Source organism: Ursus arctos, unplaced genomic scaffold (genome assembly GCF_023065955.2).
Source record: "Ursus arctos isolate Adak ecotype North America unplaced genomic scaffold, UrsArc2.0 scaffold_5, whole genome shotgun sequence".
Taxonomy (NCBI): domain Eukaryota; kingdom Metazoa; phylum Chordata; class Mammalia; order Carnivora; family Ursidae; genus Ursus; species Ursus arctos.
This window is the reverse complement of record NW_026623067.1, coordinates 23,125,046-23,145,734: the sequence shown is the minus strand read 5'-3', so window position 1 is coordinate 23,145,734 and position 20,689 is coordinate 23,125,046. Positions and strand designations below refer to the sequence as shown.

Here is a 20,689-nt window from a genome sequence, read left to right as displayed (position 1 = left end):
CCCTCCTCTCCCCACTCCTTACCAAAAGTGGAAGGGATTCTGACACCTTCCCCCCTGGTCGATGCCTATCCTCCAGGAGCACAAAGAACAGAAACAATCACCCACGGGGCCCTCTGCATGTGGCTCTGCCCCACGTGTCCAACAGACATTCATCCTTTACCCACAACCACATTCTGCACACGGGACACTGCTCTCTTCCCAACCCCCATCAGACAATATGCACTTACATCACCCTACTGGGCAGGTGGAGGGGGTGGTGCTCCTTCAGCCAAGCCCTATCCTTTCCAGCTGCTTCTCTAAATCCTGCTTAGTCTTCAAAATGTGGCTTAAGCATGATTTCTTGAAGGTACTTTACTCCTCTGATCTCATTCTCAAAATCTCCATTCAATGCAATTTACTATTTTGTATTTGTTACCAAAAAGCAGTCATTACTGCCTCGTAAACACCGTGTCATGTGGTGCCAGTACGTAACTGTGAAGTCTTTGAAGGGCTAGGGTCAGGCCTTACAGTCATCAGTATATACGTGGCTGGCACTCAGCAGGCATTCAGATATTTGATCAGATACCTGATCTATTAAGTTGCATTGTTAATTATCCTTCTCTATAATAGATAAAAGCTTTGCTTCCACTGTATGTTGAGACTAAGAGCATAGAGGTTACAGGGCACTGATCATTCATAATTCCCAACCCATCTCTTACAGAACTCTTCCTTAAATTTCACTAGCATACAATGTCACAAATACATTAATTAAGGAAATGATCAGTTCAAATATGTTATGCTTTCAGAGACTAGTATGTTATGCTTTCAAAGACTAGTATTTCTTCACTTTTATAAGCTGATGCTGTTATCAATGGCCAACAAAAATGAATATATCTGTAACATAAAGCAAATGTTGCTTAAAAAAAAAACCTTCCAAACCTAAAAACAAAACCAAACCCCAAAAAAACCCTGTAAAATATACACTTTCAGGGGCGTCCGGGTGGCTCAGTTGGTTAAGTGTCTGACTCTCCTGATCTCAGCTCAGGTATTAATCTCAGGGTCGTGGGTTCAAGCCCTGCGTTGGGCTCCACGCTGGGCATGGAGCCTACTTAAAAAGAGGAGAAGAGGGAGGAGGAGGAGGAGGGGGCGGAGGAGGAGAAGACGGCGAAAGTACTGTAGTCAGCTTAAGAACTCAGCGTCTACCCACACTCATTTAGTAACTGTCTGTACATCACCTGAAGAAACCAGCGGAACTGTTTATAACGGCTTCAATACGAAATGGTAGACAGGAAGTTCAGGAGGCCAGTTCACGGTTCCACAGGGCTCCATCATACAAGGTGCTCTTGAACAGACCCAGGGCAGCCAAAGGAAGCAAAAACTGGGCAAATCAAACAAGAGCAGTGCTAAAGTCCATTTCAACATAAAGTCCTTTTTGGCCATTATTATTTAATGAGCCAGTTCTTGGCATTTTGGTTCTATATCCATTTGTTAATGTGAAAATGTTTCCCATATTTTAACTCTACACATTACTGGAGATTTAAGTTGCGGAACACTTCCTCAAATTACCAAAACTCACTGTACCATGGATCATCCTTAGTACTGAGTTTCTAAGGTCCTCTCTAGTGCTTAATGGAAATACTGGAAAACTCTCTGATTGCCTAAGTTAAGTCCCAATGAACCAGGTGCATGTTTCAACTCTGACCCCCAAATCTGTTCCTGGCCTACCTGGGAACCCCTTCCATTAGGCACTGGCACGACCCTCCCCTCAGAACCACTTGGGCACCAGCAACGCCAGAGCCCTGGGGACCCAGATGGTTCTGGTGGGATCCTGGTCTCTGGGGCTGCTGGCTCTTCGGTCCAGAGTCACTGTGCTCGTCACGAGAATCTCAGCAGGCTGCATTACAGTCTCCGGAGCACACAGTCTACCATGGGCAATCCACCTGGCAGGCTCAACAGCTCCCTCCTATGCAGTGTAAACCCATGCGACTACGGGCCCAGCGCAGGTGGCAGGGAGCAGAAGAGCAGAGATGCCCAGGCGAGACACAGAGCTGACGACACAGAAAGTGAAATGAGCAATCTCGTGCCCTGCTTGTGGTAAAGAGAACGCACCATTCTCCCCCTGCATCCCAGGTCCCGGATAGTAACAGCAACTACCTTCCAGTCCATGCCTTGCCCTGCACGAGGAGCTTGTCATTCATTATCAGCATTCCTTTTTCTACCCCTACGGCTCGCCATGTTAGCACTCCCCCCTCCCACCAAGGAGAAGAAGGAAGCATGAGAAGGTGAGGCAAGGTGAGAAGCCAGGTCAAGCGCAGGCACCTTCTGCTCTGCGGTGCTCCCCCTAGACGGTATAAGCCTCAAGCAAGAGATGGCAAGAATACAAAGAGAAGACTGCTTTAGAAGTGCATCTTTGCCTGGGCAATCCAAAAGAGGTACATACTTTTTCCCCCATAAAAATGAAGTTCTTAATATAGAACTCTCTGGTGTTCTCAGTAACTTTCCATGTCACTGTTTTTCTCATCTGTTACAACTCTATCATTAATGGGTTTTGATAGGGCGTGTCTACTAGACACAAGAAAGAGTTCTAGACAGTTTATGGATAAAGTCAACATGGGCCATGGGACACCTGGGTGGCTCAGTCGGTGAAGCATCTGCCCTGGGCTCAGGTCATGATCTCAGGGTCCTGGAATCGAGCCCCACCTGGGGCTTCCTGCTCAGTGGGGAGTCTGCTTCTCCCTCTCTCTCTGCCCTTCCCCCCCTCCTGAATAAGTAAAATCTTAAAAAAAAAAAAAAAAAAAAAAAAAAAGTTCTACTTCCTGCTCAGCAAAGCACCAAGAATGGATTTGGTTAGGGACTGGCCTCACCTCCACCACCAAGCTAGCACCATATACTCAAACACTACAAACAGAAGTTTGTAAAAGACTTCATATTTGAAGAATATAGAAAACCAATTCAAAGTATTATCTGAGAAAGCTGTTAGACATCTAAAGCAAAGAAGAGTGGCTGGAATGTCACCTATGGGTTCTGCGATCGAGAAATAGCAGTTTTCAACAATTGGTCGTTTCACCACATAATCAACGTTTTTCATGTGTTCTTACTGGTGAGGTGACCGACTGGGACACTTTAGATGTCATTCCCTAATGTGAAAGCACTGCAAGGATCTTTTGATATCACTTTTCAAAAAGAATTCATTTAAAGCCGCGAATTAAATGTGTAATCACTCAAAACTGAGAAAGAAAGAAAAAATTTTCCTATTAGATGAAAGGACGGTAAAATACACCATGACATGTTAATCTTACTGGCAAAAACTTAGTTATGAGTACTAGAAATAACAAGAGCTGCCCACGTGGCAACTTCCTACTATGTGCCTGGAACAGGGGAGGCTTGAGAGAAAAATGAGGTAAGCATTTTAGGGAAATAAGAACTCAGGGAGGTTTATGACTTGCACAAGTCCCCTCACTAGTGAGTAGGAATGCAGAATGCAGAACCGGGTATGTCTGGCTCCAAAGCTTAGTAATGACCCTCTTTAGAAGTTCCTTAACTCTGCTGAGGTCAGAGAAGTTTAAGGGGACATGGCTGGCTCAGTCAGTGGAGCATGTGACTCTTGATCTCGGGGTTGTGGGTTTGAGCCCCACGTTGGGTACAGAGATTGCTTAAAAAAAAAATCTTGGAAAAAAAAAAGAAAAAAAAGGAAAGCTTCAGTTCATTTAGTTGATGACTCCAAGGACTCAAGAGCAGTTCACGGTTCAGGACCTATGTCCTAGGGCCACTTCTGCTGAATCAGAATGTGAACCCGTCCTTTAAAGCTTTAAAACAAAACTGACTTTCTCCTTCATGCTAACTACGCACTCCGTAGGGTGTCTTTTTCAAAACGGGGCAAGTCACCTACTCCGTAATTTGCATTCCATAATTTGCAGGCTGGGCTACAAAGTAAAATCAACTAGAGAGCTTTTAAACTATACCAGAGCTGAAGTCCCCAATTACATGAGAATCTCTGGGCAGAGAGCCTGAAAATCTGTATATTTAATCATTCCCAAGAACCAATGACCTACCGTATTAAGATGTAGTGGGGCAAGTAATGTGCCTTAATGATCTGCACAACCACCTTGGGGACATTTTTAGGGCAGTGCGCTATTTCTCATTGCTCATTAGAATCATCCAGGGACGTTTTAAAAATTCTCATGCTCAATCCATACCCAAGAACCATCAGACTCCCCAAGGGTGGGACCCAGACACTGGCAGTTTGTAAAGAGCCCCAGCGTGAGCACGTGCACGGGCTGGGCATCATAGCCTCGGCAGCCAGGTATTCGCACCAGAAGCCACGCCCTCATTTGGATGGAGTTCCCACGTCCCATCCACCAGGGGCGTGGCCGTCCACCAACTGCATCGTCAAGTTGACAGCCTGTTTTCTCCAACTCCCTGCCTCCTCTCAGCATCAGACTAACACCCAGAAGCCTTTCCATTCTTCAATCACTCCTTCGGTGCATGCCCACTTGAGAGAAAGGCTACATGACTCTCTCTCTCTCCCTCCCTCTCTGTCATTCAGAAGCATTCCTACTACTGAATGACTCATCCCCTGCAACATGCAGCATTTGTCATTCTCTCACCACTTTCAATTTTCTAAGGTCCACTTTCTTGTCTCTCTTATTGGTATTTTCCACACTATTACTCCTTTTCCCCTTCTGGACAAGCTGGGGTTAATGCTGTTCTGGATACAAGAAACCTAGGGACAAGGCTCCAGGCTAAGAAACCACACTGTGGCTGAAACTGATATCCCAAGACAGATGCCATTCACTGCAGGCAGGCTGAGGGGATGTCCCTTCTGGCTTCAGAGGGGGGCTCTCTTTACACGAAAAAGTGCAGAGGGATGCAAAGTTTTAAAGGAGAGGAGCTTTGTGCTGCCTTTTGATTACACACAGCTTCTCGGGAAGCAAAGCTCAGAAGGTTATCCTGAATTCCCAAAGCACACTTTTTGATTAACTACAAAGATTTTCATGATTAAAACAAAAACAAAAAAGAAAAGAAACCCTTGTGCATTTCGGTTCTAAACTTTTTAACTAGGTAAACCTTCCTGCATGGGTCATACATGAGATAAATTTGACACTGATAGCAAAATGCTTTTTATCCAATATTATCAATGTGCAAAAGAAGCAGCATCCATTGTGAAGATACTCTTTCAAAGGGCAAATGAGGTGTTGATTAAAGCTTGCCTAAAACATATACTACTTTGGACTACTAATGAGTGGCTGACAAAATTAATTCATATCTTCCCCCTGCAAACCATCCTCCTTCCATATACACATGACAATATCAGTGAAAAAGTTCATAGCAGTAAGAAAATGCATTTCCTTGATAAAGTACTTCCTGCACTAGGTAAAACTGTTGTTTACTTTGCAAATTTTTTTTTCAGTACTATCTCAGGTTATTTCTGCAAAATTATCCATGGAAAACCCACAGATAATGAATTCAGAGTCTACGATGGAAAAAGCAGATCTGATTTCCTCACAAATCGTAAGATAAAAATGTAGCAATAATTTACTCCAATCATTTTTATGGGAAAGATCAAGATTATTGACTTTTAAAATAAGGTTTCTCCCTACTAAGTTAATTTCAGTCCAGTTTCTAATAATTTAGCTGGTATTTGAGAAGGAATTTTAGGACAGTATTTAAAAGTTAATTAAAAGCAGTGTAAGCATTCATGTCAGTCAAGCAGGACCTCTGCACTGCAATGCATTTAAATGCATGTAACCTTGACCTGTAACACAGCAATGTAAAAAATTTTGGTCAATATAAATCAAATGTACACTAATTTATTCAGCAGGTTCCCTGGTATCTGAATCAACATTAGAAATCTAACCAGTATTTGTTATTCTGTTATTGACAAAGGGAAGCATATTTAAATGATAACAAGGACTCATGGGTGTCATTTGGAAGTTAAATTGTTCCCCAAGGACCGCCTCTGTAAACATCTACATTTAAAGGTCATTTACCACCAAATTATGAACAACTGTTGCATTTATTAGCACAGGCTCAATAAATTGGAAGCTGCAGCCATCAATTTTTACTGACAATGAGATCTAATTGTCCACTAATAATAAACAAGGAAAACAGACCTTGTCCGTAAACTTTTATTCCCTGCACTACGATCATGTTCGCAAAACGGAGATGCAAATTTTCCATGGGTATGCATCTGAAGGAAAAAAAACCCTTCCAATTGCAAGAAGGACTAAATGTAGTTTACAATAAATAGTGGGTAATAAAATACAAAAACATATCTTCTCATGTTATCTATATCTGAACTAAAACAAAGGGGAGAAAAAGACCACAATGTTTATTGAAGAATGAAGTGTGTATTTCAATTTTAGAAGGAAGTAGGATGGGTTAATTTTACTGTTGGGTGCCCAGATAGTTGGTCAAACATTGTTCTGGTGTTTCTGTGAAGTGGTTTTGGGTGAGATCAATATTTAAACCTATAGACTGATCAAAGCAGATTGCCCTCTATAATGTGGTGGGCCTCTTTCAATTCTGGAGGCAACCTATCCAGGTGCGCTATTCCAACCCCTTTACCAAACGACCTGAAAAGCTACTACTTTTGAGTGGGGTCCAGATCAAGAGAAGGCTCTGCAACAGGTCCAAGCTGCTTCACCACTTGGGTTATGATCCACCAGATCCAATAATGCATGCAGTGGCAGAAGCAGACAGGGATGATGTTTTGAGCCTCTGGCAGGCCTCCATAGGTGAAGGACAGTGCAGGTCCTTATGACTTTGGAGCAAAGCCCCGCCATCCTCCGAGGATAGCTACTTTGCTTGCAAGAAAGAGTTCTTGGCTTGCTACTGCACCTTAGTAGGGACTGGAGGCGTGACCACAGACTATCAAGTTACCATGTGACCTGAGCTGCCCATCATGAACTGGGTGTTATCTGACCCACCAGGCTATAAAGCTGGGTACAGCAACACTTGGTTACCAAATGGAAGTGGCATATATGCAATCAGGCCCAAAGAGGCCCTGAAGGCACAAGTAAGTTACATGAAGAAGTGGCCCAATCAAGGAGGGCACGTGATGTGATGACCACTGGGTGTTATACGCAACTGCTCAATCCCTGAACACTACACCTAAACTAATGATGCACTGTATGTTGGCTAATTGAATGTAAATTTTTTTAAACAGTTACAGTCTAAAAAAAAAGAAGTGGCCCAAATGCCCAAGGTCCCCACTCCTGCTACACTACTTACTCTCTCCAGCCTGCACCTGTGGCTTCATGAGGCATTCCCTAGAATTAGCTAACAGAGGAAGGGAAGACCTGGACCTGGTTAACAGATGAGTCTGCAACATATGCAATCACCACCGGTAAGGGCGCACCTGTACCACACTAGTCCCTCCCTGGGACAGCTGTGAAGGACAACAGTCAAGGGAAACCTTCTCTGGGGGCAGATTTCAAACAACGCACCTGGTTGTTCACTTTGCTTAAAAGGAGAAGTGGCCAGATATGAGATTCGATACTGAGGCACCAGCTATGGTCAATGGTTTGGGTGGAGGACTGGGGAAACGGAAAGAACATGATTGGAAAATTGGCTCTGTGGAAAGACGAAGATGAGGTATGTATGTAGACCTATCTGAACAGGTAAAAGGAGGAGGAGGAGAAGGAGAAGAAAGTGAAGCTATTTGTGTCTCATGTGAATGCTCATCAAAGACTGACTGCAGCTAAGGGCGATTTTAAAAATCAAGCGGATAGGATGACCTGTTCTGCAGGTGCCACGCAGCCTCTTTCCCCAGCCACTCCTGTCATTGCCCAGCGGGCTTACAAACAAAGTGCCTGTGGTGACAGGGATGGAGGTTACGCAGATGTTCAGCAACACAGACTTCCACTCGCCGAGGCCCACCTGGCTCTGACCACCATTGACTGTTGGCCCAATCTGCCAACAGGAGAGACCGATTCCGAACCCCCAATATGGCACCATTCTGTGAAGTGATGAGCCAATTACCTGGTAGCGGGTGGATTACACTGGACCACTTCCACCGTGGAAGGGACAGTGTTTTGTTCTTTCTGGAATAGACACGCTGGATAATGATTTGCCTTCCCTGCATGCAACACCTGCGCTACAACTACCATTCATTGACTCATGGAATGCGCTACCCTCTACCATGGTATTCCACACAGCACTGCTTCTGATCAAGCATCTCACTTCACAGTAAATGAAATGATGCAGTGGGTCTGTACACATGGAATGCACTGGTCTCATCATGTTCCCCACCATCCTCAAGCTGCTGGATTGACAGAATGGTGGGATGGCCTTCTGCAGACTCAGTTACACTACAGCTGGGCGGCAACGTGATGCTGTGTTGTCATAACCAGAATTCACAGATCAAGGAATCAAGGAGTGGAAACGGGAGTAACATCATTCACTATGACCCCTAGTGGCCCACTGGCACAATTTTTGCTTCCAGTCTTTGTGACTTTATGTTCTGTTGGTCTAGAGGTCTTAGTTCCAAAAGGATGAATGCTTCTACCAGGAGACAAGAATTCCACTGAACTCGAAGTCAAGGCTGTCACCTGGCCACTTTGAACTCCTTGTGTCTCTGAATCCACAAAGCAAGGAAGGGAATGAGCACACTGGCTGGGGTGCCAGATCCTGACTAGCAAGGGTAAAGCAGACTGCTAAAGCCCAGTGGGGGCAAGGAAGATGTTCGATACCACAGGAGACCCCGACAGTGTCTCTTAGTAGTAAGACGCCCTATGATTAAAGTCAATGGAAAGCTACAACGACCCAATTCAAAGAGGACTACTAATGGCTCAGGCCCTTCAGGAATAAAGATTCGAGTCACCCTACCTGGCAAAGATCCACAACCAGCTGAGCTGCTTGCTGAAGGCAAAGGCAACAGAGAGTGAGTAGTGAAAGAAGGTAGTTATAAATACCCGCTATGACCATGTGACAAGCTACAGAAAGGAGGACTGTAACTGTCCAAAGTATTCCCTCCTTATTTTGTCTTTAGTATGTTTATGTGTGTATCTATCAACATATATAAATATATAGCAAATATCTTTTTCTTTCCTCTCTTATCACCTTATCATGTAACATAAAAGGTATTACCTATATATCACAGAATTTAAGTATTGTTAACTTTTACATCATAGTATTTAAGTTGTGGGATATCGATGAAATGATCTTCCCTTCCTCAAACTGGCAGACTTTTATTCATGTCAGCCAGCCCTGAGCCCACAACACCAGTACAATGCCTGGGAGAGGTAAGCCCGTACGACATCATCACAAGAATGAATGCTTGCTTTACCTGCCTTATGTAATCTTGACAGTAAGACGACTATCCACCAGCAAGGTGGAGAGAAGGGTGAGGGTAAAGAAGGAGAGAAGCTGATAGTTTCTAAATTCCTAAATTCAAAGGACTAAGGAAAGGTGGCCAGTAGGACTCCACTCACATATTGGTTCTTCCTTCAAGTAAGAATTGTAAGATGAAAACCTAAGTCGTTTGCCTTTTTAATAAAAATCAACAAGAAGACAATAGCTTATTTCAAATACCCACCTACCCACTACCTACTTCAAAAAAGGAGGAAGAGGAGAGAAGGAGGAAGAGGAAAAGGAGCGGGAGGAGGGGGAGGAAGAGGGGAGGAGGAGGGAGAAAGCAAGCAAGCAAAGCAATGCAATGCAACTACAAGGGACACTAGCATGTTTTCAGAAATGTTGAAGCTAGTCATCAGAATTGAGCCAGCAAATTACAATGGATCTACACTGAGACACCACTGCTCACCTTATCAGATTGGCAAAAACCCAAAGGTCTGAAAACACGCTCGGTTGGCAAGCTTGTGAGGAAATACACACTCTCATAAACTGCTATGGGAATGCAAAATAGCACAATCCCTAAGGAAGGGGATCTGACCATATCTGGCAAAATTAAGTATGTATGCATGTACCTTTTGATCCAGGAACCCACTGCTAAGAATCTATTCTAAAGACACCCTGACAAAAATGCAAAAAACATACGCACAAGGCAGGGAGCGAACTACAGGAGGAAATGTGAAGTCAAAAAAAAAAAAAAAAAAAAAAAAGCAGGTGGAAGAAAATGTTTCCTATACTACTGTTTAACTTTAGACTACTGTTTAATCTAAGGGCACAAATGTACCTGTATTTGTTTCTTTTTGTTTTACGTTTTCATTTAAATAATCTCTACACCCAACGTGGGGCTCAAACTCACAACCCCAAGATCAAGACTGCATGTTCCTCTGACTGAGCAACCCGGTGCACCTTGTTTCTGTTTTTTTTAATGTAAAGATAAACTACAACTTTTTTTTTAAATGGTCATCAAAGGGAGGGGAAGAAAACAGAATGAAGGGAATATAAAAAGAACCTAGATTTCAGCAAATAAACCTAATGCAGCATACAGTTTACACAATGTGAAACAAAATCAACTTCTAAAAAAATCCCTAAGTATACAAAAGAAAATGACACTGGGTAGCTCGTTGGAGTTAGGAGCAGAGAAGAACCAATCCAAGTGCTTTGGAAACAGTCATTTGATTGTACACTCCTAGTGGGATAGAGCAAAGAACAAAAGAACTTAAAAAGATTTAAGCTGCATTCAGTAATCACGTTGTTGATGGTAGCACTGGTACTATAATGGAGACGCACAGAGGCGTATAGTAAACTGCCAATCATATGCTATTCCGTCAATCTCAGCATCTACAGTATTGAGATTGTCAACGCAGAAGAAAGATACAGCTGAAGATAAAAGACCAAGACAAAAATTCCTGCTGTCCTCAACGTACCATGTATTTAATCTTAAGAGAAACATTCCTCCGCTCGACCACTGAAAAGATTTCAAAAGCTTCACAAATACCTTGTGTGCAGGTCAGAGTCTCTACCATTTCCCACTAAAAGCAACCAGGGATCTTTAGAGAAAAACCTAATTCTAGCTCTGGTTGGGGGGGGGGGGGGGTAAAAGATGTACCTTGTTATGCTAGGAAGCAAGGAGTGGCCAAAGACCGCTAAGGTTATGTCAAGAACACAGCATCCAACTTGAAAATGCCAAATACGAAAACGGCCAAAGAAGGACATAAAGCATGTAAGAATGATAAATGCTAGGGACCGAACTACATCAAATATGCTAATATCCACAGAGTCATAACAATATGGATTTTCTGAAAGACAGCCAACTCATTGTTTTGAAAAGTAAATAATCAAAGAAAGAATGAGGCATTTATCTTGCTTTTCCTATTAAAAACAACAGCTCACAGCAACTAATTTACAAGGCAAAGTTGCTTTGTATACATGTATTCAAGCCAATAAATGAAGAAGGAATGATAAAAGTAAACTATCAGGGGGCGCCTGGGTGGCTCAGTCCTTAAGCGTCTGCCTTCATCTCAGGGTGTGATCCTGGCGTTCCCGAGTCCCACATCGAGCCCCACATCGGGCTCCTCTGCTGGGAGCCTGCTTCTTCCTCTCTCCCACACCCCCTGCTTGTGTTCCCTCTCTCGCTGGCTGCCTTTCTCTCTGTCAAGTGAATAAATAAAATCTTTAAAAAAAAAAAAAGTAAACTATCAATACTTAGCAACCACTAAGGAATGAAAAGATCTAGGCAATGTGCTAAAACGGTTGCTAGCATCACAAATGAAATCTGAATATGATCAAGCCTCTGCGTTTGTATGACGTAAGGAACTGAAAAAGGTGTTAATAATGACATAGGCAGGGATGCCTGATGGCTCAGTCCATCTGAGTGAGATCGTGACCTGAGCCAAAATCAGGAGCTGAATGCTCAACTGACTGAGCCACCCGGGCACTCCAGAGCTCATCATTTTTTTTTTTTAAAGATTTTATTTATTTATTTGACAGAGAGAGACAGCCAGCAAGAGAGGGAACACAAGCAGGGGAGAGTGGGAGAGGAAGAAGCAGGCTCCCCGAGGGGCAGGGACCCTGATGCGGGGCTCGATCCCAGGACCCTGGGATCATGCCCTGAGCCAAAGGCAGATGCTTAACGACTGCGCTACCCAGGCGCCCCAAGAGCTCATCATTTTAAAAGCTGAATAAAGGGGTCAGTCTCCACTGCTCTGTATGTTGACATTTTCCATAACAAAATAGGTACTTTAAAAAGGGAGGGGGGCAAGGAAATAGAAAACAGAAACGGAAAAGATACGCACAAAGCAAAATAACAGAAAATTCCATCAAAAATCTCAGTGTGTAGGGGCACGTGGGTGACTCAGTCGGTTGAGCATCTGCCTTCAGCTTGGGTCATGGTCTCAGGGTCCTGGGATCGAGCCCCATGTCGGGCTCCCTGCTCGGTGGGGTGTCTGCTTTTCCTTCTCCCTCTGCCCCTCCATGTCGCTCATGCTCTCTCTCTCTCTCAAATAAATAAAATAAAATCTATTTTAAAAATTATGTTTAAAAAATCTGAATGAATACCTGGAAAGCCATCCCAAGAATGCAAGGTGTGAGCTTAATGGCCCCTGTGTCTTGGAGGGATGCTGGGGGGATGGAAGAGAAGGCAGGAGGTGAGAAGCATGTGTCTCTGTGCCCTCTCTAATACATACTACTCACTTATGTAAATATATTGGCCTTCAGCATCCTGAAGGAAAAAAAAAAACACAGGCCGTAAATAAGGCTACAAAACTAAACCTGAACTGAATGAAAGTTGTAATAATACCAGTTGATTCCATGTGAATTGTTACTTCTGAAGTACTTCACAAAGTATTTGCAAAGAATTTATTTAACATAGCATGAATATTTCTCTTGGACTTCTGTTTACGTTACAGACATTAAAAAGCTTTAAAAAAAGAGAAAAAGGAACTTGAAGGCAGTCCTTATTCAAAATAATAAGAATAAATCACAAACATAGCTAGACACCTCATTCCTAGCACTCTGCAGGAATTATGTCATTTAATCCTCAAACCACTCTACCAGGTAGATACTAGTATTCTCCTTTTTTTACAGATGAGGGGGGAAAAAAACACAGGAGATTAAGTGGCTTGTCCAAAAACCAGACTTGAAGCTAAATGTTGGAGGCAAAATTTAAATGCAGAGAGCATGAATCTATTTTGCCCTTAGACTGTTTCAGCCTCTGTCATAAACCAGTGGAATAGTCTAAATGGGCTTTTGCCAAATGGCAAAAATTATAAAGTGTCTAAAATAGCCAAAATCTGATTTGATCTGTATGGCTTCATTTCTAATACCATTCCTGCTTCATTTTTGAGACATTGTGCTGTAATTTGGACTACTAACTTAGTTTCACATCAAGTTAGAACTAAATGCAACATGATATCCTGGATTGGACATTCGTGGAATACAAATAAAGCCTGGAGTTTAGTGCACAGTAATGAACCAATGCTAGTTTCCTTGTTTTGACATTACCATGGTAATATACGATGTTAAAACAACAGGGGAAACTGGCTGGGGGGTGCGGTGGGGGGTATACAGGAACTGTCAGTTACTAACTTTGTAACTTTTCTGCAAATCTAAAATTATTTCACGATTAAAAAATATAAATTAAAAAGTGAAAACTAAAAAAAAAAAAAAGATTAAAATGTATTTCTTGCTCAATGAAAACAAACTTACTTCTGTCTCCAAATTTCTAAGCACCATACTTGCAAAACCCAATCCTTTGTACCTATGTTGATTCTTAAATGAATGTAGTGTTTTATTGGCTAATGTTCAAGAATATTTTCATACTTGGGGAGCCTGGGTGGCTCAGGAGGTTAAGCCTGGGACTCTTGGTTTCACCTCAGGTCCTGATCTCATGGGCCCTGAGTCGGAGCCCCTTATGGGGGCTCCGAGCTCAGTGGGGAGTCTGCTTGAGATTCTCTCCCTCTCCCCCTCCCCCACTTGCACAGGGCCACGGCCCCCCACGCACACATTTTCTCTCCCTCTCTCTAAACTAAATTAATTAAAAAGAATTTTAAGAATATCTTCACACTTTCATTTCCTGTTCTTAAGAGTAAGGAACATATACTACACGTGCTTGACTTAATTACGCAACACACATTTAAGGTTTGCTTACGCTGTCAGTTTCCTATGGTTGACACTGGGGCAGCTATGTCCTTGTCACACAAAGGGCTCCTTCATCACAGATGCTTATAATGGGTGACTTGAAGATACTGCGGCAGACATTGTGGTCTCACTGTCGTGCCTACAGGGTTAGGTGGCAGGAAGAGGCTGAGCTCACTCCCAGCTCCAGAAAGGCCTGTTGTTTTAACTCCATGGAGTTAATGTAGCCTTGCCACCCCGATTGGTTCAGATGGCCCCGGCCTCAGCCAATCAGCACAGAGAATTCCCCTGGCAACAGGATTGGTTGGAAAACCAATTGGGGATGACAAGATATGACAGGAGATGGAATTGTTCAGAGCTCCTGGGGAAAAACAGTGCCCGTACTCTGAAGAAATACCCTCTCTTCCTCTACACACACACACACACACACACACACACACACACACACACACTTTTTAATCTGCAACTTGTTAGCCTTCTGTCATCAGAGAGAAGGTACTCTAAGGATGAAAGCACAGAGGAAGGGCTACTCTTCGGTAGGCAGGGCCCTTACTCAACCTCTCATTCTTACAAATACAAAATGGCAGTACAAAATACTTCCTGCAGGGCGCCTGGGTGGCTCAGTCGGTTAAGCCTTCAGCTCAGGTCATGATCCAGGAGTCTGAGAATTGGCCTGGTGGGGTTCCCTGTTCAGCAGGGGAATCTGCGTCTCCCTCTGCCCATCCGCCAACTCCTGCGCGCTCTCTCTCTCTCAAATAAATAAATAAAATCTTTAAAAAAAAACAAAAACAAAAAACTTCCTACAGATCACTGTTAATTCCAAAGAAATGTCTACCTTGTGGTCATGCTAAAAACAACAAAAACAAGCGAGAACTGGGATGATACTAAGGTATGGCTAATTTGGAGTCAATACTGACATTTTGGTTTTGGGTTTTTTTTTTTTTTTTTTTTTTTTTTTTTTTTTTTTTTTTTAAGTCTGTACCTGTCAGATATTTAAAGTGAAACAGTTACAGGTGAAATTATGTCCTGGATTAGTCCTGGATTTAATATTTCAGAATTAGAAAAATGGAAGAATAAGGGGTGATAAATGAAGTAATATTTAAAATATTGAAGGTAAGGAATCGGTAAATGGTTTCCTTATATTGTTCTATTTTTGTATTTTAATCCATAAAATATTAAAACAATGATCCCTGCATATGTCTCAATATTATGATCATGTATATATGAAGCTGCCTTATGCAGTGAAAAGCATGATACATCAAGTAAATCAAAGAGATCAGAATTCAAGAAAAAGATATATTTGTACAACCATAACATAGTCACAGACATACAGTTAAAATGAACTTGAAAAACCATCTAATTCAATGCCTTGATTTTTACAGCTATAAAAAAAATAAAATCTAATACAAACTTTTATGCTGCAACCTAGGTAGTGATTCTACTTTTGTTATTTATCAACCACATATCTGAAAACTGCAAATGCTAGCCTATACTCGCACCCTGGACCTGCTTACCCTCACAACCAACTGTTCTCCAGCCTCACCTTGTAAGACCACTCAGCCACATCCAGCGCTTTCCTTCCCATGAAGCATCTACCATTCTTTCTTTGCCCACTTCACACCCCCGTACTCCCTTCTTCCCCCTCCCTCAGGACGCAGTGCTGGGAATTCTTTGCTCATGCAAATTCTAGGATTTTACCGTAAGTCCACCATCTTTCCTCACTCCACATTCTCTTCCTGGGACTGTTATGCTTCTTCGTCCTTTGTGCGGAATGACCCTCCAGAGCCATATTTCTAGCTCAGACCTCTATCCTGAGCTCCAAAATCAAACAGCCTCCCCAATCATGAAAAATGCAACAGGTCCCCAAATGAAATCTTCCGCTTGCTTCAGCTCTGATTTGGCCAATGACACCTGCATCCAGGGGAGTCACACTCCTGCCTCACATCTGGTCACTAGGTCCTGGAGATTCTTGTTGTCTTTCCTTCTCCTTTCTGATTCTTCTGCTGGCATCCCTTAAATGATTAATATTCCAGGGTCATCTTTCTAAATGCAAAGCTCATCATGTTACTTCCTTCCTCAAACCCAGTGTCTGGGGCTGAAGTCCATACTCCTTTCCAGCTCTTAAGGCTAGTGAGCTGGTTTCTCTCCACCTCTGTCTGTCAGGTGTTCCCTGCACAGTCCTTGCTGCTAGTGGAAACTCCAGTCTGCACCATGACCCACTTCTACCCACTGAGCTGCTTCATGCTTCATAATCACTGCTCTTCTGGTTTTCTTCTCCTATTAGAAGACTCATTCATTCATTATTTATTCATCACACATGCACTGAATATCTTACTACAGATAGGCCCTGTGCTGGAGGACAGCAGTAGAAACTGACACTGTGCTAGTCTCAAGGAGTTAGAGGCTAGCTGGGAAAAAGACAGTAAACATCTAAGCTATGGGGACAGAGGGCAGGTAGAGAATAACCTTCCCATGAAGTAATATTTGAGTTCATTTGAATTTTATTAGAAGATCCTCCTCTCCTGATTCTTTATAAACTAAAATGATTTAGAAGCCCCCCCCCTTGCCTTTTTCTTTCTTTCTTTTTTTATTTTGGTGAATCTGGGAATTTAAAATGCCTTCCTCTTGAGATGAGATTTTGCCCTGCACTTCCTCCTTCTAGAATTCGCAATGCCAGCAAAAACCCAATCAGGTTTCAAAAGTCAGCAATCCTAAGCAACCCCTCATCCCACACCACACATGACCCTAAGACAGTGCAGAAATGCCCTCTTCCCCAAGACTCCAGATAACATCAGAGCACCCTAGCCCTTCCCTACCTTGCCCCTCCTGGCTAATTCCTAAGGACAGGAGCACCATCCCTTTACCTTTCAATTCCACACTTGACATCACGCAAGCCCACAGGCAAAAATTCACTCTTTAAAGGTAAATTACCTTGTACATTGAGCATAAATTTGTATAAACTTCTTGAATAACAACTGAGCATTATCTATGAAAACTTTAAAAGGCCTAGAAGTACCACTTCTAGTTAACGTTCTACAAAAATCCTAGTAGTAGGCATAAAAAAAAAAAAAAAGCCATGTGCAGGGATGTCTCATTTCGACATCTGACACAGTTGCTAAAAATTAGAAGCAAATGTCAGCGGCCATCAAAAGAGCGGGGTAAACAAATGATGGCATCTTGCTTAGGAGGAAGATCCCCTCGCTAGTAGCTAGGAGACAGACCTATCCATATCGGTACAGAAGGATATTCGTGTAGGATGACAGTTATAGTCAAATGTGACAATTTATTCTAAGAAAAAAACACATGTTTTTATGGCATACAGAAAAGTCTCTAAGAAAGCACCCCCACGTTTTATGTCTCGAGGGCATGGGACTAGAAGCTAGGAAGAACCACACTCCCCTACTATAAACCTCCAGCCACTGAATTTGTTCGAATGCAATATTCCTTAAATATGCTTAAATAAACATAATCGCTTAAGTAAAAAGATGCTTTTTACTCTGAAGTATACATTATTTCACCAGGTTCTTGCTCAGGAAACTGAGATTATATTTTTAAACTCTGCGAGTTTTTTTAAAAGAGGAAATGTTATTCCCTGCTAACTTCCCAGGACCTAAAATAGAGATACCAAGCAGGCACTCAGTTAATATTTGCTAAATGAGGGGCCGCTGGGTGGTACAGCGGTTAAGCATCTGCCTTCGGCTCAGGGCGTGATCCCGGTGTTATGGGATCGAGCCCCACATCAGGCTCTTCCGCTATGAGCCTGCTTCTTCCTCTCCCACTCCCCCTGCTTGTGTTCCCCCTCTCGCTGGCTGTCTCTATCTCTGTCGCATAAATAAAATCTTTAAAAAAAAAATTTGCTACATGAATGACTGCTGTGCAGTCATAACAAACTATAGAAATGACCCCTGAAAGTATAGTCTTTCGCTGTGCAATGATAAAACAGCTGCTCAGAGGGAAGGAAGTATCCAAGAGCTGCTTCATTGACTCACATGAGGAAAGCATCACTTGTAGGGTATCTTAACCATATGGTTACCGATCTAGGTGAGTTAGGAGTTTTTTAAAAAGCAAGCTTTTAAAAAGCACACAAACTCTCACCCTAAAAGCAATCTCCAAACTGCCATGTTTGCCAAGAAAAGGGCTCCTTCCAAAACAACTTAAATCACAACCTGGCACATGCCTGGTCGTAATACGAGTAATCAAAAAAAAAAAAATGTGGGAAAACACAGATCCTGTAAGAGAAGAAAATCAGTAACAGCCAAAAAAGCCTGAACTTTGATATACTTCAAAGTCCTTATTTGGGGACGTAAGTAACTTTGAGTTTGGACTACTGGGACCACTTTCATCTAAACACATCAAAAGCCCAAACAAGCAGGCTATAATCTTCAGATCCTAAAGAATGCCCCAAAGATGGCAGGTCCTCCATGACGGCTGATGTTGATGGCGGCGAGGGGGTGGGGGGGAGGTGACATACCTGGACTAATGAAAGACAAGCGAGGTTTCAAGGCTTTAAGGAAAAGGCCTCACACACGTTCAAATTTAAGTTCACTTCCCCCCTCCTTTTTTTTTTTTTAAGGAAGATGCAGAATATTTAACCAAATACTAATTCATTGGGAAGGCTTATTTATATAAATAATGGCCAAACAGAGCTCAGCTGCTTCTTTTTTTTTTTTTTTTTAAGATTTTATTTATTTATTCGACAGAGATAGAGACAGCCAGCGAGAGAGGGAACACAAGCAGGGGGAGTGGGAGAGGAAGAAGCAGGCTCATAGCAGAGGAGCCTGATGTGGGGCTCAATCCCATAACGCCGGGATCACGCCCTGAGCCGACCGCTGTGCCACCCAGGCGCCCCTCAGCTGCTTCTTTTGAGACAGTTGAACACTTGAACCCAGAGGTCTACTTAATCCTAAACACCCATATACTCCCTAGATTTCTTTTTTTCAATTACTACTCTTAATTCTAAAAACTCCCTTAAGAGGGAGATTTAATCCTCCCTACGAAAACACACAAGTTTCCAAGCAGCCTGTCACCAAAACCCAAGAATGTTTAGAGATGAGAAAGGTTAAAATACTCTGCCAGATTAATGTAACTGGTGTTTAGCAAGTGAGTGCGTTAGAAACGAATATTCTATCGGTCCTTTCAGATTGCCCTCTGCAATCTTCTCTGCCTACCTGCCCTTTAGTGACTGGAAATAAATTCTTTCGAGGCCGAGCCAGCGTGAGGCATTTCTCCCTCCGGCAATGACGGTTTGGATGAAGGTGTCTAAGTTCATTGGGAAATCAACCACCTACAGTTTACTTACTGAATTCGTCCAAAGGTCCCAGGCCCTGGTCTTCACCCTCCCGACCCACTCGTCCACTCTCGAGATCAGGGGCCCTGTGTCTGAGTTCTCAGGGATCAGGCTTAGGTATGGAACAGGTGCGCCCAAGTACCTGATTACGCCATTTCATGGCCCACCAGAACTAAGGGGGAAGAAAAAACAACTTTGGAAGCCATCTAAAAGCAACACATGTGTTCACTCTGGCTAATAAATAGCTACAAATAATTTTTTTTTAAATTAGCATGTTTTCCAGCTGAATGAATCCCACAGAACTTGGAAGCCAACATCAATGCGCCGCGTAGCCACTCCTGTCTGGGCAAAGGGGGCAGCTGTGGCAGCCACGCACGCAGCCCACCCCGGGCTGCAGAGGGCGGGCGGCGCGGAGAATGGCGAGCGCCGCGAGCGAGGGCTTGACTCCCGCCGCTCCTGCTCCGACACCCGGAGCGGGGCCGGGAGGGGGAAGGGAGCGAACCGGAGGGGCCGGGAGCCCGCTGCAGCCGAGGCGGGGGGGGGGGGGGGCGTCTCCCTGACAACCGCGCCGGGGCGCAGCCCAGCCTCAGGCCCGGGGGAAGGGAGGGCAGCCAGGGGACCCCCCGCGCAGGGCCGGCGACGGCCGGGGGCACCTCCGCGCTCAGCAGCCGCGCTCCCGCCTCGGGGGTCCTGTCCGGCCGCGGCCCGCGCCTACCGTGTATCCCCGCTCCAGGTCGCTCTCCTCGTAGCGAAAGGACGGGATGTAGACCTCCATGGCCGCGCCAGCCGGCCGGTGGAGGGCGAGCGGGGGGCGGGCTCGCGGCCGCAGCTCCGCCCCCGGCCGAGCGCCCCGCCTCCCTGCCCTGCGCCCCCAGGACCCAGACGCAGCGCCGCCCGGCCCCGAGCCGCCAGCGCCTCCGCCGAGCGCAGCGCTCCCGGGGGGCTCGGGGAGGGGGCTGGTGGCCCGGCGGCGGAGGGCGCGGGGCTCCGGGCACCTGGGTCCGGGCCCACGGGGCGGCGGAGCGGAGCTGGGCCCGGAGGAGGCGGGGCCTGAAAACCTGTGAGTCTGCAGAAAAGGGGTGTGCGCGCCTCCGCGCCAGGCGCCGGGGACCGGGCCGCACCCGGACGCTCCCTGCCCTTCGGGCGCCGCCGGGCGCTGCGTTTGCTTTTCGCCAGACACTACCCTGAGCGATTGCAGGACGGCGGGGAGCCGAAAAGCGTGGAACTCCTTGATTCTGTTCCCATGTTTGGATTTTCGTCTTAACTCTCGGCTGGCATTAACAGCAGTGAACCCTCCAACTTTTACCAAGACTTTTCTCTTTTCCTTTGAGTCCAAGGTCAGCGTCTCATTGTCAGTTAGGCGACAAAGCTGGGAATGGTAATATAATACAGAACCCGAAAGTCTGCGGGTCACGGAGACACACTGGTTTCTTGCTCCAG

The 20,689-nt window shown here is 44.4% G+C and overlaps 1 protein-coding gene across 1 annotated transcript in view; it reads right to left on the bottom strand.

Annotated features, from left to right (window-relative positions):
• SNX24 (sorting nexin 24) overlaps positions 1 to 20,087 on the bottom strand; it is a 153,779-nt gene extending 133,692 nt beyond the window's left edge. Inside the window, exon 1 of the mRNA XM_026507836.4 lies at positions 19,965 to 20,087. Within this exon, the coding sequence (XP_026363621.1) occupies positions 19,965 to 20,024 (60 nt within the window). The 5' untranslated portion in view covers positions 20,025 to 20,087. The remainder of the gene's footprint in view (positions 1 to 19,964) is intronic.
• Between the last annotated feature and the right edge of the window lie 602 nt (positions 20,088 to 20,689).